Source organism: Equus asinus, chromosome 28 (genome assembly GCF_041296235.1).
Source record: "Equus asinus isolate D_3611 breed Donkey chromosome 28, EquAss-T2T_v2, whole genome shotgun sequence".
Taxonomy (NCBI): Eukaryota; Metazoa; Chordata; class Mammalia; order Perissodactyla; family Equidae; genus Equus; species Equus asinus.
Window position 1 is genome coordinate 22,981,109 of NC_091817.1, and position 13,327 is coordinate 22,994,435.

Sequence of the window (13,327 nt, forward strand, 5' to 3'; positions counted from 1 at the left end):
CGTGGCACTGGTACCTGAGTTTGGGTGTTTATCCTCCCCTGGACAGGACAGTGTGGGCTCGGCGATCCAAGTCTGGAGGGCAGCTGCTGTGGAATTGGACCTGTCACAGCTTTGTCCTGTATGTGTGTCCCTCACCTCGTCCCTGGACCGTGATTTCCAATGTGCCCCCCTTTTTCTATTTCAGAAGGACTCACCCCAAACCGTGGAAGTGGCCAAGGAGACCAGGACCAGAGCGAAGAGCCACATCATGAGGACAGCAGCTCCTGGGTCAGCAGCTCTCGGCTCTGCTGGGAGGGGCTGTGCAGTCAGCCCCAGAGCCCCTGCTCCTGCCCTGGCCCTCAGCTTCCAGCCTCCCAACCAATGGCCTAATCAGGTGGAAAAACTCTTTCCCTTCCAAAGATTAATCTGGGCTTTTTCTGGCCTCTAAGCCATGCCTCTCAGACTTTACCCTCTCTTATCTGAGCAGCATGGACTAAACTCTCCAATGAAGATAGCCACAGACTGGAGAAACAACTTGTTACATGAGGGTTTCTCCCTTCCTGGACTCTAACTTCAGTGCACTGTGAGCTTCCCAAAGGCAGGCACAAGCAGACAGAAGCCTTTAGACAAGGGGACACTTGGGTCTGGGGTCCTCAGAACAAGCCTGAAAACTTTTAGACCAGATCCCAGCCCCACCGCTATTCAGCTGGGGAACTGAGGACAAATCTCTTCTTTTCCCTGGGCTTCTATTTCATAGGGCTCTATGCTGTCAGGTTTGGAAGCATCTTAAATTGCATCCAGGCTCCATTCTGATGCCTAAATTAACTTTACAATATTCCTGCCATGTCACTGAGCTTCCTGTTGCACACCTCGCAGATCAAGGAACTCACTACCTCTAGACGCAAGGATCTTTGGGCAGATTGTTCTTACAGTAAGAAACTCCATCCCTCCATAGTGCCTGGCTCTATTCATGCATTTGTTCATCTGTCCAACCATCCTTCCATTTATTCATTATTCCATTTATTGATTCATTTTCCAAACATTTAGCGAATGTCTGGTGCTGTGCTAGGTGTTCTAAACACAAAGGTGAATTTGAGACTGGTTCTATCTACTCAAGGAACTCACTATGTTGTGGATAAGACATATGGGATGGAAGTGGGGGTTGGTTTGCAATGCAATGTGAAAGCACTGAAATACAGAGATGCAAAGTGCTCTCGGTGCACATTGGAATGTCATTTACCTGCTGGGGACATGAGCAAGATGCTCGAAGCCTGTTTCATAGAATCATTGAATGTCTAACAATAGTGAATCCGTTAAAGACACTGGTACAGCTGGCTAAGGACATACTATGCGTTCACTCAAACTAGTGAGGCACACGGCTATTTACTGGCAAGGAAAGACAGTCAGGATCTATTGTGAAGGGAAGAAACAGGTTATAAAATCGTTATGGCTGTTGGGGGCCAGCCCAATGGTGCAGCAATTAAGTTAGCACGTCCCGCTATGGTGGCCCAAGGTTCTCAGGTTCGGATACCGAGTGCGGACCTACACACAACTTGTTAAGCCATGCTGTGGCAGGCATCCCACATAGAAAGTGGAGGAAGATGGGAACGAATGCTAGATCGGGGCCAATCTACCTCAGCAAAAACAGGACGATTGGCAGCAGATGTTAGCTCAGGGCTAATCTTCCTCAAAAAGAAAAAAAAAATCATTATCCCTGCTTCGGGAAACAGTTTGGCAGTTCCTCAAAGATTAAACGCAGAGTTACCATATTTCCCAGAAATTCCCTTCCTAGGTCTGTACTCAAGTTAGTTGAGAACGCGTCCAGACAAGAACTTGTGCATCAACAGCAGCAGTATTCGTAACAGCCAGAAGGAGACACAACCCAACGTCCATCAACTGATGAACGCACAAAGAAAAGGTGGTCTAGCCAGACAATGCAATATTGTCCAGCCATAAAAAGGAATGAAGTATGGATACTTCCTACAACATGGATGTTTTCACTCACTCCAAGGAAGAATCTTGAAAACATTACGCTAACGAAAGAATCCAGACACCAAAGACCACATATAGTGTGATTCTATTTATAAGAAATGTCCAGAATAAGCCCCTCCACAGAGACAGAAAGTGCATTAGCATTTCTCGGGGCTGGGCAGGAGAGGAGGAGGAACGACTGCTAATGGCTGTGAGGTTTCCTTGTGGAGGGAGGGCAAGGTTCTGGGAGTAGATAGTGGTGATGGTTACACACCTCTGTGAATACAACAATACCACAGACTTGCACACTTGAGGAAGGTGAATTTCAGGGTTTTTGAATTATATTTCAATAAAATAAATATTTTCTTGAAAATCCAGTCATTTATAATATCCCACTTTAGTAAAAATATATATCTTTATTTACACAGAAAAAAATCTGGAAGGTTATTCATCTAATTAGTGTTATAACAGCCATTTCCTCGCTGTAGGACTGTGAGTGTTTGTCCTCATTTGTATTTTCCACCTTTATTCATTCAGACATTTGCTGGACTGTGAGGCCAACACTGTGCTGTACGTCACTTGCAGGATCTCACTTAGTCCTCAAAATAACCCTTCGAGTTGAGCGTATTATCTCCAGGGGATCACATGGTCAGGAACTGGCCCACAGTCACACATCAAGTATGAGGTAGAGCTGAGAATTGCACAAAAGCTGCAAAACATTACAGCCCGTACTCTCAACCACGCTACTGTGGTATCAAAAACTTCTGACAAACCGACTTTCTGGTGCCCTAAGCACATGCTTGGTCCCCCTCTGGATGAACTCATACAGCCTCTCTCTTCTGGGATCTCCTCCACATCTGCCCCTTCAAAGTGCTGTACCATCCTGTTGACCCCTCCTGGGTCCTCAGGCTGCCTGGAAGGTTGGTTGCAAACAGAAATACTGGGGTTCCTGGGAGAGGTAGTGACCAGGTGGTTGAGGCGCTTGCTGATGGCTCACACTTCATGGATCCCTCTCCCAGTGTGGACTTATGACTGAGAAAATGCTGCCCAGCCAGGAACCCATGCCCCACTCCCCCGACATTAACTGGAGTCATGAGGTTCGTTATTACCATTGGAGAGGGGGCAGATGTGAAGCAGGGCTGTCTCCAGGCCAGTGCAGAAAAGAGACAGCTGTGCCTTGCAAACACTCACACTGTTTTCTCAGTGTCATTGGCAAGCCCGTCTTTGCCCAGGGCAGACCACTATTGACATCAGAGAGAACTGGGCCATCAGCAGCCATAAAATATCTGAAAATATTAAAAAGCTCCCTGGTTCTTGGCCATGGCCATAGTTATAGGATATAGCTGAAATGAAGCTTCTGGAGACACAAATACAAAAAGGGATGCTCATTTGCACTAATTCTAGACACTGTGGCAGGCTGGTGAGGAGGGGTCTGTGGTGGGGTGAGGACTTCATGACAGCATTAGAGTCAATCCTCAGACATCTTTGCTTCTGCAAAGACTGACCTGGCCTGTGTTCCTCCCTTTCATCTAGGAATGAAACATGAGTCGTAAAGAGCACCCTAATGAAGAGCACCCCATCTCTATCCACATCAGACAAACTAGGTGGTCCTCACAAGTAGACAAGGCTGCTTCTAGTCACTTAGCACACAATACACACACACACAAAAGCACACTCACTCACACAGGCATACCCTTGTTAAGGCATAACCATCCTGCCCTTTGCTCCAGTCAGTTGGCCATTGCAACCTGGACACACAGCCCTGGCTCAAAGTCTGTGAAGATTGTAAAGTGCTGACTTAGCACAATATAAAAGGCAGGGATGAATTATTATCCCAACCCCAACTGTTCAACTTCATGTGCCCTTGTGACACCAACCAATTCTACAAACAGGGGCAGCCACTCCCAGAGCCTGCTGTGTTTGATTGCAGTCTGGAAGTTCATTCCTGGTTCATGATGACTCTGTAGAAGTGATGGGAGAGGCTGGAGTCTATGAAACCTAAAGCCAGGCCTCAGTTTTGATTAATGTGTATAATCTCCCTGCATCACATTACCTGTAAGCGATAGAGATACAGCTCTTCTTGTATCAGTGGCAGTTGATTGGGATTATCGCTTTCTCTTGGGGAACTCCCTGAGGTTTCTCATGTGGAACTAGATGATCTGAAGAGTAAAATCCTAGGAACTGGCCTTAACTCCTAAGTAGTTGGGCAGGTCTTAGGAGAGCAGACACTTCTGGGGCCTCCAAATTAGCATTCACAGCTCCCGTCCTCATCAATTTATGCAGTAGCTATACGGAGAGGACATACTGGAACAAACATTGAACTGCTATGAGCTGCTGTCCTACTGGGCCCTTCACTTGACTTCGTCTGTTAACCATGAAATTAACCAGGCAGAGCCTTCGTGGTGGAGAACAGGGCACTGGGAGCCCAGAGGTCTGGAAACCCCACTGGGTGACATTCGGGGATCCTTTCTTGCAATGGGGTGGTAAGCAGCAGGGTTGGCTATGGGTTGGTGATCTCTCAGGCAAAATCCACCTTTGATCAATATTCTGCGAATGTGGAATTCCATGACACTTTCTACTGCATTCTAGACACATGAAGAGTTTCCGGAGCCTCTGTTGTTCTCTTCATGACATCATGGGTTTGCCATGTAAGCACACCGTCTGTACTATTATTAGCAGTTGTCCTTAAGTGGAGTTGTTCTTTTTACTATAATCTAATCATTCAAAAAGGAAATTTTACATCATTTCCAAAACTGGAAGACCTGCATAAGCTGCTATGACTTAAAGGTAGGCATGGAAAATGTGTCACTGTATATTTAAAAACTAAAATGATATTAAAGTAAAAAGTGCATAAGTAAATACAAGGGGTGAGCCCGGTGCCCTAGTGGTTAAGTTCAGCACACTCTGCTCAGTGCCCTGGGTTCTGATCCCAGGTGCGGACCTACACCACTTGTCAGAGGCCACCCTGTGGTGGTGACCCACATACAAAATAGGGGAAGATTGACACACATTAGCCCCAAGTGAATCTTCCTCAGAAAAAAAAGAAGTGAATAAGGAAATATAAGTAAAACATCTTGAACTGACTTACAAAAGTTTATACTCAAAAATAAGTTACTCAATGGGAAAACTAGACCATTGACAGTCAGTAATATAAGCGCTGGGACAACCTAATCCACCATCATGACCACTAGACAGGTGACCAAGGCATTGGCTCCATCAAGGGTCAATTTTACTAGCGCCATCTTCTTGAGCTTTATGGAATTTCTTCTTTTTGACACTCAGATCATTTCAGAGAAATGGCATGATGTTCCTCCCTCTCAGGGCTCTTGCTGCTCAGCTGTAATTAGATGGTCAGACTCCCTAGGGTAGATCTGGTCCTAGTACTGAGTGAGGGAGAGCACCTGTGGGAAATTTGAGCTGGGGGTGAGTCGTGGAGGGGAGCACCGCCCCAGGGGCGTAAGTGGTCATCCTGCATGGCACTAACCACTGGCGGTCAGGTCATCTACATCAGACAATCACATGCGACTGCCTAGTTTAGCTCCTGCTGAGTAAGAATGTACTGTGAGAGCAGGGTAAACTATGGGAGCAAACGGGCCCAGAATTTCAGGGGCCTATTTCCTGCTTATGTAAAGAACTGGGGGGCTGTTCAGGTCAACAAAGTGGCTGTCCTGCACATGGTCATTCAGGGATCTAACCAGGGGTCAGCAAACTTCTCTGTAAAGGGCCACGTGGTAAATATTTTAGGCCTTACGGGTCATATATGATTTCTGGCAACTTCTCAACTCTACTGTTGTAGTAAAAGTAGTATAGACAATACCTAGGGAAATGAGCATGGCTGTTTTTCAATAAAATTTTAATTTAAAAAGAGATGACAGGCCAGATTTGGCCAAAGGGCCATAGTTTGCTGAACACAGATCTAGACCATGGCACCTTTGCCATCATTAACTCATGGTTTCTAATGTTGTTATGGGTGTTGCTTCCAGTCAGCTAAAGAAGGGAGGAGCATGGAGAGGTGAACATGGTAGGGGCAGGCATTTGGGGTCAGAGCCGGATGTGGCACTCCTCAATTCTGCTCAGATTACGCTGGAAAGATCTTTGCCACATGGCCAATCTAATGGCAAGGAAGGCTGGGAAATGCGGTCTGGTTGTGCACCAAAGAAAGTAGGACAGACTTGAATAGACAGCTAGCAACTCCTGCCACAAATAATATCCAGTGAATTATGGATTTGATACTAAGGACTTTTTTCTAATACCTACGAAAGCAATTACATAACTGTTATATACATGCTTTTAAGTTTGTTTGCACGCCATGTGAAATGATGTTGCACAACCCTGGGAAGAAGTACCACACTTTGGTAAGCACTGAGCATTTGTATTTCTTTGATTTAAATTCTAAAAGCCTGATTGTAAACCCAGCCCCTGCTTGCTAGGGCTACTCTCTAAAGGTTTCCTTTAGGCTTTTATAAGTAAAGAATGTAAATGGGTGAATTTAAGAGATAAGTAAAAATTTAGAATGAATTATATTCTGGAAAGAGCCCGGCAACTCAAATTGCTATTATAGACTTTGTTATAGACATATGGTAAATACAAGCACGTCAAGTAGAGTTTATGTGTTTTCTTACCCTGAGAGTTTATATATTTTAATGCTCCAAATTCTCCGTGACTTCTCCCACTTATACGGGGCATTAACAGAGGAGCAGGATTTGGAGGAGCAGAGAACAGAGAACATTAGCAGTGGTGCAAGGTGGGTTTGGGGGCTTCTTGGGGAGGTCGCTGGAGCTGGAAGTGTGAATAAGGAGCAAAGGCTTGAATGCCAAGCTAAAGAAAGCTGACTTTTACCCTGGACAATGGGGGGTGGGGGGGTCATTGAAAGGCTTTAATCCATCAAATGACAAGATAAAAAGGACATTTCCAAAAGTGGAATCTGGCAGAAGCAGGCAAGCCATTGGAGAGGCCAAGAGGGTCACTCTGAAAAGGAACCTCCCAGATCCTCACTGGAAGGGTGGAAGGTGAGCTCTCTTTTCCCAAGATGGCTAAACTCTCTGTGTGCGAAAGCTTTTGGCCTCTTGGGTTCCCACTGGCCTCAGCAAGAATAATGACACACGCATCTCCAAAGTACTAGACTGCACTGAGTTTGCCAGATCACAGGATCTATCGATGCTGTTCTCAGTTCTCACTTTAGAACATCACAGAAGCCACGGGGAAGTTGTAACCCTCTGAGATCCCCCAAATCATTGTCTGTTCCGTCCTGCTTGTCTTTCTATGGAAGCAGGTGGGGAGCCCATGAGGGGAGGGCACAAAAGTGTGTGTGGGAGGATGAGTCAGTCCACAGTCCCTCATCCCATCACCAGGTTCCAAGGGCTCTTCAAGCTCACGCATGTACAACGTCATTTCAACATCCCAATAAGAATGAACATTAAGACATGCAAATTAAAACCAGATACTCCAACTGCACCTCTCAAATTGTCAACGATTTGGACCATTATTATTTTAGTGGTCGTGCCAAGTATTGAAAAGATATGGAAAAACAGGAACTTTCAGCACTAATGAGAGATAAACTAGTACAGGCTTTCTTGGGGGCCAATTTGGCAAAATCCACCCAAATACAGTCATCCCTGGGTATTTGTGAGGGGATTGGTTCCAGGATCCCATGTGCATCAAACTCCGTGGACGCTCATGTCACCAACCACAGATCATAAACACAGCACACCATCGGCATTTGATGGAGTCCATGGATGTGGAACCCGCAGATACGGAGGGCCGACTATAGGTAAAAGGGAAGAGTGAAAAGTACTCTCCACTGCCCTAGCTATTGTCTCTCTAGGAATAATTCTGAATGACCCTAGAGAGGCACATGTATCAGATGGTTCACCTCAGTGCTGTTGACAGTAGTGAGAACTATGAAATAACCTAGTGACCAACAACCGTAAACGGTTGAGTGATTTATTAAGTATTCCTAGTGTGGGATGTTATGTAGCTGTCAAATAGATACATATATAATATTCTTTCTAAATGTTCAGTTACAAAGCAGTTTGCCACCTCCTATTAAAGAAGAAAGATCAGAACTTGCATTAGTTTTCACTCTCTCCTCAAATTCATCTGGAAGGACAGTAAAATAGAGTCTTCAAAGGCACAAACCCACAGGGACAAACAGAATGGAAGCATTTTGGAAGCTGGAAGCTGGACAGAGCAATGACGACTGCTTTCTGAGCAGGGAAAGTAATAGTCAAGGCACAGGGAGGAGGGAGCTCCCAGGCACACGGATTCAAGGTGGAGGCAGCAGAAAACTCCCTGGATTGAGAGCTGCCGGGTACCTGTGGAAGTGGATGCAGGCATCCCTCACCTATGCACACGGCGAGGGCAGCTCTCCCCTCTGAGACCCACCCCCAGGCCACAGTCCCCACAGGTGCTCTGCCTCTGCCAGTCCTGGAACGGGATTGAATCTGGGGAATCTGATCACCTGATCACAGCAGAGCATCGGAAGGGCCTTGGCATGATCAACATACTTGATTTCTGTCCAGAGTTCTGAGTCAAAAAGAAGTTCCCTGAAGTCTCAGGACATTGCTGCAGTGACAGTGACCCTTGAAGAAGCCAGTGCCTGGTCACGTACCTAGCAGTCATGATGCTGGACTAGGTTGTTTCTGCCCTTATGTTACTAACTGACCATCAATGGTCCACGTTTCCCATTCAGTAGCTTATTTTCAGGAATGCGATTTTGTAAATCAGTTGTTGCATACATTAAAACAAAGCCAAGAAATATACAGTAATTAATAAGACTCAAAGTGTAGAATTCCTTCAGAGAAAAACAAGTGTTGACAATAATACTGAATAGCTGGAAATTCCTTACTCTTCTGAGAAGAGTACAACCACCTTGGAAATCTTTTTGGAGTGTCTGCTATAAAGTTGATATATGTAACCCTTGGGACCAGCAAAGCCACTTGTAAGTACACAGCCAAGAGAAATGCATGCACGTTGTCACTAAAAGACATGTTTTAGAACATTCAAGGGACCTCGATAAATAAAAACCAGAAACTGGAAACCACCCAAGTGCCCAACGACACTAGAATGGATATTCACACTAGTAGTGACTATTCAGCAAGGAGAAAGAACAAACTACGCCCACATACTGTATGGAGGAGCGTCATAACATGATGTTGAGAGAAAGAAGGTGGATGAAAGAGTACGTGATTCTATTTCTGTGAAGTACAGCACCCAGAAAACTAAAATGTGGCTACAGGTCAGGATCGCGGTTACCTTTGTGGGTGATGGGGCAGGAAGAGGGATGGTGAACAGGGCCTGAAGCAGAACTCAGGATGGCTTCTGGGTCTTGATCTGTGTACTGGTACACAGCCAGGATCACTTAGTGAAAATTCATCTGGACAATGTAGCTAGATGTAAATATATGTAATTTACATACACATACATGCTTTTGTGTGTGTATTATTTTAAAAACTCAAAGATTTGTACCATGTCTTAAGAAGTTATCTAACAGAGGAGACTAGATTATTATAGATAAAATTATCAAGGACTATGTAAATTATGGAAATAGAATAGAAAGCAGATAGTCAAATGTGCAATTATTTTAATCAGGACTTTATAGCACAGGATACATAAATCCTACTTAAATTTACCTAAAGCATATATTGAGTACGTTGCTTCTTGTATATGAAAAGTCTAGGAGGTCAATAGAGCTTCAAATGTAATTACATAAGAGGGCCAATATAGATAGATGATGCATAGATGGATACATACATACATAGTGCCTAGATGATGGATACATTGATGGATCGATGGACAGATAAGACAGATGATGGATGGAGGGATGGAGGGATGGACAGACAGACAGCTAGACTGGTAGATAAATTCATCTTTTATCAATCATTCCCCTATAAACAAAGAATTCTGTTTCTTTCACGTCAAGGTTTAAAAGCTGTTCCTCTTCGCCTCCAGGGTAAGTCCATATCCTTGCCAAACTGGCCACACTGTCAGCTGGGCTTGCCCCTCAGCACTGTTGCACACTCACGGTCATGCTGCCACCACACCTCTCCTGGCCTTATTAGTCTGCTATCCAGTATTTCAGTCTCAACTTCAGCCCCAATCCATCCGCAGAGAACAACAGTGTCTTTGCTAAGGAATTCTCTTGTATTGTGACACAATCAAGTGACCAGCTAGGTTTTTCTCTCCGCATCCCCCATGCCCTGGGACTAACATGAGGCACACCCTTAACAGAAACTTTCAGCAGAGCACAAGAGCCATGACCCAGTGGGTCTGTCTGAGCTGGGGGAAGGGAGGCTCACACTGTAGATGTGTTACCTGGGGCTGCGCCAGGCAGGGCAGCTTCCCAGGTGCAGGGCCTCAGCCCACCTCCGTCCCTCCCCACCTCTGCCCAGGGGAAGCCCTGACTTGCAGCCAGGGCTACAGGCTCAGAGGGAGGCAAATTGGACCTCGGGGTGGGGCAGGCAAATTAGGAAAGAAACAGACTGCTGGCCCAACCTCTGTTCTGCCTGTGAGTCTAGTCATTTCAGTCAGAATTTTCAGGTGATGGATTGTACGTTTCCCCTTTCCAGATGTTACAGGGAAAAGGGACAATGATGAATGGTACCATTAGTTTGTAATTTAACTCTTTTGTATGTTTTCTTTTCCTTCCAAGTTCTGCAGTTCACATCGTCACCCCAGGAGCCTCAGATGGAGGTGAGTTTTTGTTCCCGTTTTGTAATGCTGCCCTCTGCTTGACCTCAGGAAAATCACAGGCAAACACTGATTTGGGTCATCTCCAAAGTTTTGTTTTGGTTTGATTTAGTGATTCAGGCCAAGATTGTTTGGAAAAAAGAAAGAAAGAAAGAATTTTGTATAAAAAAGTAAACTATTTAATTTATTATATAAAAGTAATGAAATATTTATGTTTTACAATGATGGAAATGCAGAGTTGACTGTGAAATACATGTACCTGAGTTGCTGAGGAGGATGAAATGATGTGACCATAAAGGGAGGGGAATGTATAGACACAAGGAGACAATTTTAAAAGGTCATGGAGTACGACCTGGTCCATCTTATGCAATTTCAATGCCAGAAATAATTTTTAAAAGTAAAATTACAAATTCCGAATGTTGCTCATCAAATTATGCTCATAACTGTCCTGGAGCAGCTGGTGGCTAAAGAGATTATGATGGATCCACAGAAGGCAGATATGAAAGCTGATTTTTGGAAAATCCTCTAGCATTGTGGAAAATGCTTATGCCACAGTGTTGATACTCAACAGTTCTTAATCAGGGTGTGCATTGAAAGCCTGAAAACTGAAAATACGGATTTCCAGGTCCCATCCCAGAAGATTCTGCTTCGGTTGCACTGGGGAGGGGCCTGGGCATTGGAATTTAGGAAATTCCTCCAAGTGAGTCTCCTCTTACAGCCCACAGAAAACCCTGAATTCAATGAGAAAAAGCAGGATGCCAAGTGGCATTGATATTTCAACTTCAACCCAATAAAACATCTGACTGCATGTGGACGGGAACAAGGATGGAAGAGGGCCCTGTATCTAGAGGACTTAGAAACATGCTCCCTCTTGTAAGACACCTATTCAATTTAGACCCTTATTTGAAGATGCTGGGACTATGAAAAGGACGTAAATAATACGTGTCGTGTCATTTAATATGATGGCAATTTCTTAAGTGAGTTGAGTGGTGTTTTCTAGCTGTTAGTTTTTCCAAATACCAACGTAGACCTTAGCCTTCTGCAGCTGCAGAGGAAGCTGAAGTCCCAGCTTGCCTGCACTTGGTCTGCTCTCTCTTCCTAGAGCCTTACAGTGCCCCCAGCATCCCTGATCCACCCTTCCCACAGCCACCTACACCAGAGACAATCAACAGCTTTGGACCATCTGCTGAGGGAGGCAGGCTGCTCGGCAGGAAGAGTCCTGCTCTGCAGAAACAAGAGTCTCAAGGTAGGGTTTGGACTTGCTGCTAACTCACTGAGTGGTGCTGGGTGACTCCCTTCACCATTCCACAGATTACTGTAAAATGAGAGGTCAGGGGTCCAAGCTTAAATACCTTGAGGGATCAGGTAATATCAGTGAGTGAAACAGTCCAGGAGAAAGACAAAAGGGAATAGTAAGGACTGTCGAAAATTGAGAGCTCATTCCTTTGTAAACGGGCAGCCAATACTCAGTTCCTGTAGATCAGTTATCACTGAGAACAGTCGTGCAGGATGTGCACTGCATGAGGGCAATACTTCATAGGAGGTGTGGTTCACATCATAGATGTTGACATTTATCAATGGCAGTTTCCTGGAAGATGTCTGCAGAGGATTTGGAGGGAAGGGTACCCTCTAACTGCACAAAGGAGCTGTATGGGCTGTCAGAAACCCTGGTTAACATCCATGAATGCAACGCCAATGTTGCCAGATTTTTTATTCTTGAGAAGCTGGAAATATGGCTGTTAACGTGAAATTTCCCTAATTTAAATTTAGCTGGAAATTAATTCCAAAGCATTTTTGACACTATGTGGGATAAACAGAACACTCCTGGGGGGGAGATTCAACCTATGATTGGCGATCTCTGACCCAGATGACTCTAAATTACTGACATCCCGGAAACCCTCCTCCTCTGTGCTCCTCATGTTAATCTTGTGAGAATCACAAAAGAAAAATAATTACCCTCGTAAATTCTATCGACGTAACATGAATGGTATGGAGGTAACAGGGATGATATGGATATAATAGGGATGTTGTAGATATAAGATGGATCAAATCGATATAATAGGGATTATATGGATACAATGGGGATTATATATTAAAATGGGAATTATATGGATATAATACGGATTATTTGATAATATGGATTGTATGGATATAATATGGATCAAATGGATATAATATGGCTGATATGGATATAATGGGGATGATTTTGAGATAATAGGGATTATATGTATAGAAAAGTAAAGGTGCATCATCTGGATGAGGGTACATACAATAAATGCATTTCCTCAATCAGATCACCCTCCTCCACACCTTGCCCCAGGCCGTGAACTAGGGCCAGGTCTCAGCACGGCCCGAACAAAGAAATATAGTCCCTCCTTTGGGACGAAATGGTTTTCTCACTGAATCAACAGCGTGATGTGGATAATGTGTCCTGGTAGGAGCTGAGAAAAACACATGTGGGAGTGGATCCTCATGGAGGTGGACGTGAGGCATGAGGAAGAAGATAAGACTGTCTAGGAGAGAACTGATAAATACAGTAGCACATTCTCATGACTCAGAGTTTGCTGTCCTGAAAGAATGCCTTGGCTGGTCTAATAATCCTGTAGGAAAGGCTCCTTGAAACTTAGATACGATAACAGCTTACAGTGAGGTGGACATGCCAGAATTGTCATGGAAGAGTACTGATGAA

The 13,327-nt window shown here is 44.6% G+C and overlaps 1 protein-coding gene across 2 annotated transcripts in view; it reads right to left on the reverse strand.

Annotated features, from left to right (window-relative positions):
* The window catches only part of LOC123275669 (liver carboxylesterase-like), a 31,596-nt gene extending 31,216 nt beyond the window's left edge, over nucleotides 1–380 (reverse strand). The window contains exon 1 of one of the 2 annotated variants that reach the window (XM_070500739.1): nucleotides 195–380. In XM_070500739.1, coding sequence (XP_070356840.1) covers nucleotides 195–249 — 55 coding nt within the window. In that variant the 5' untranslated portion in view covers nucleotides 250–380. The remainder of the gene's footprint in view (nucleotides 1–194) is intronic. The other variant, XM_070500740.1, reaches the window with a different exon arrangement.
* Between the last annotated feature and the right edge of the window lie 12,947 nt (nucleotides 381–13,327).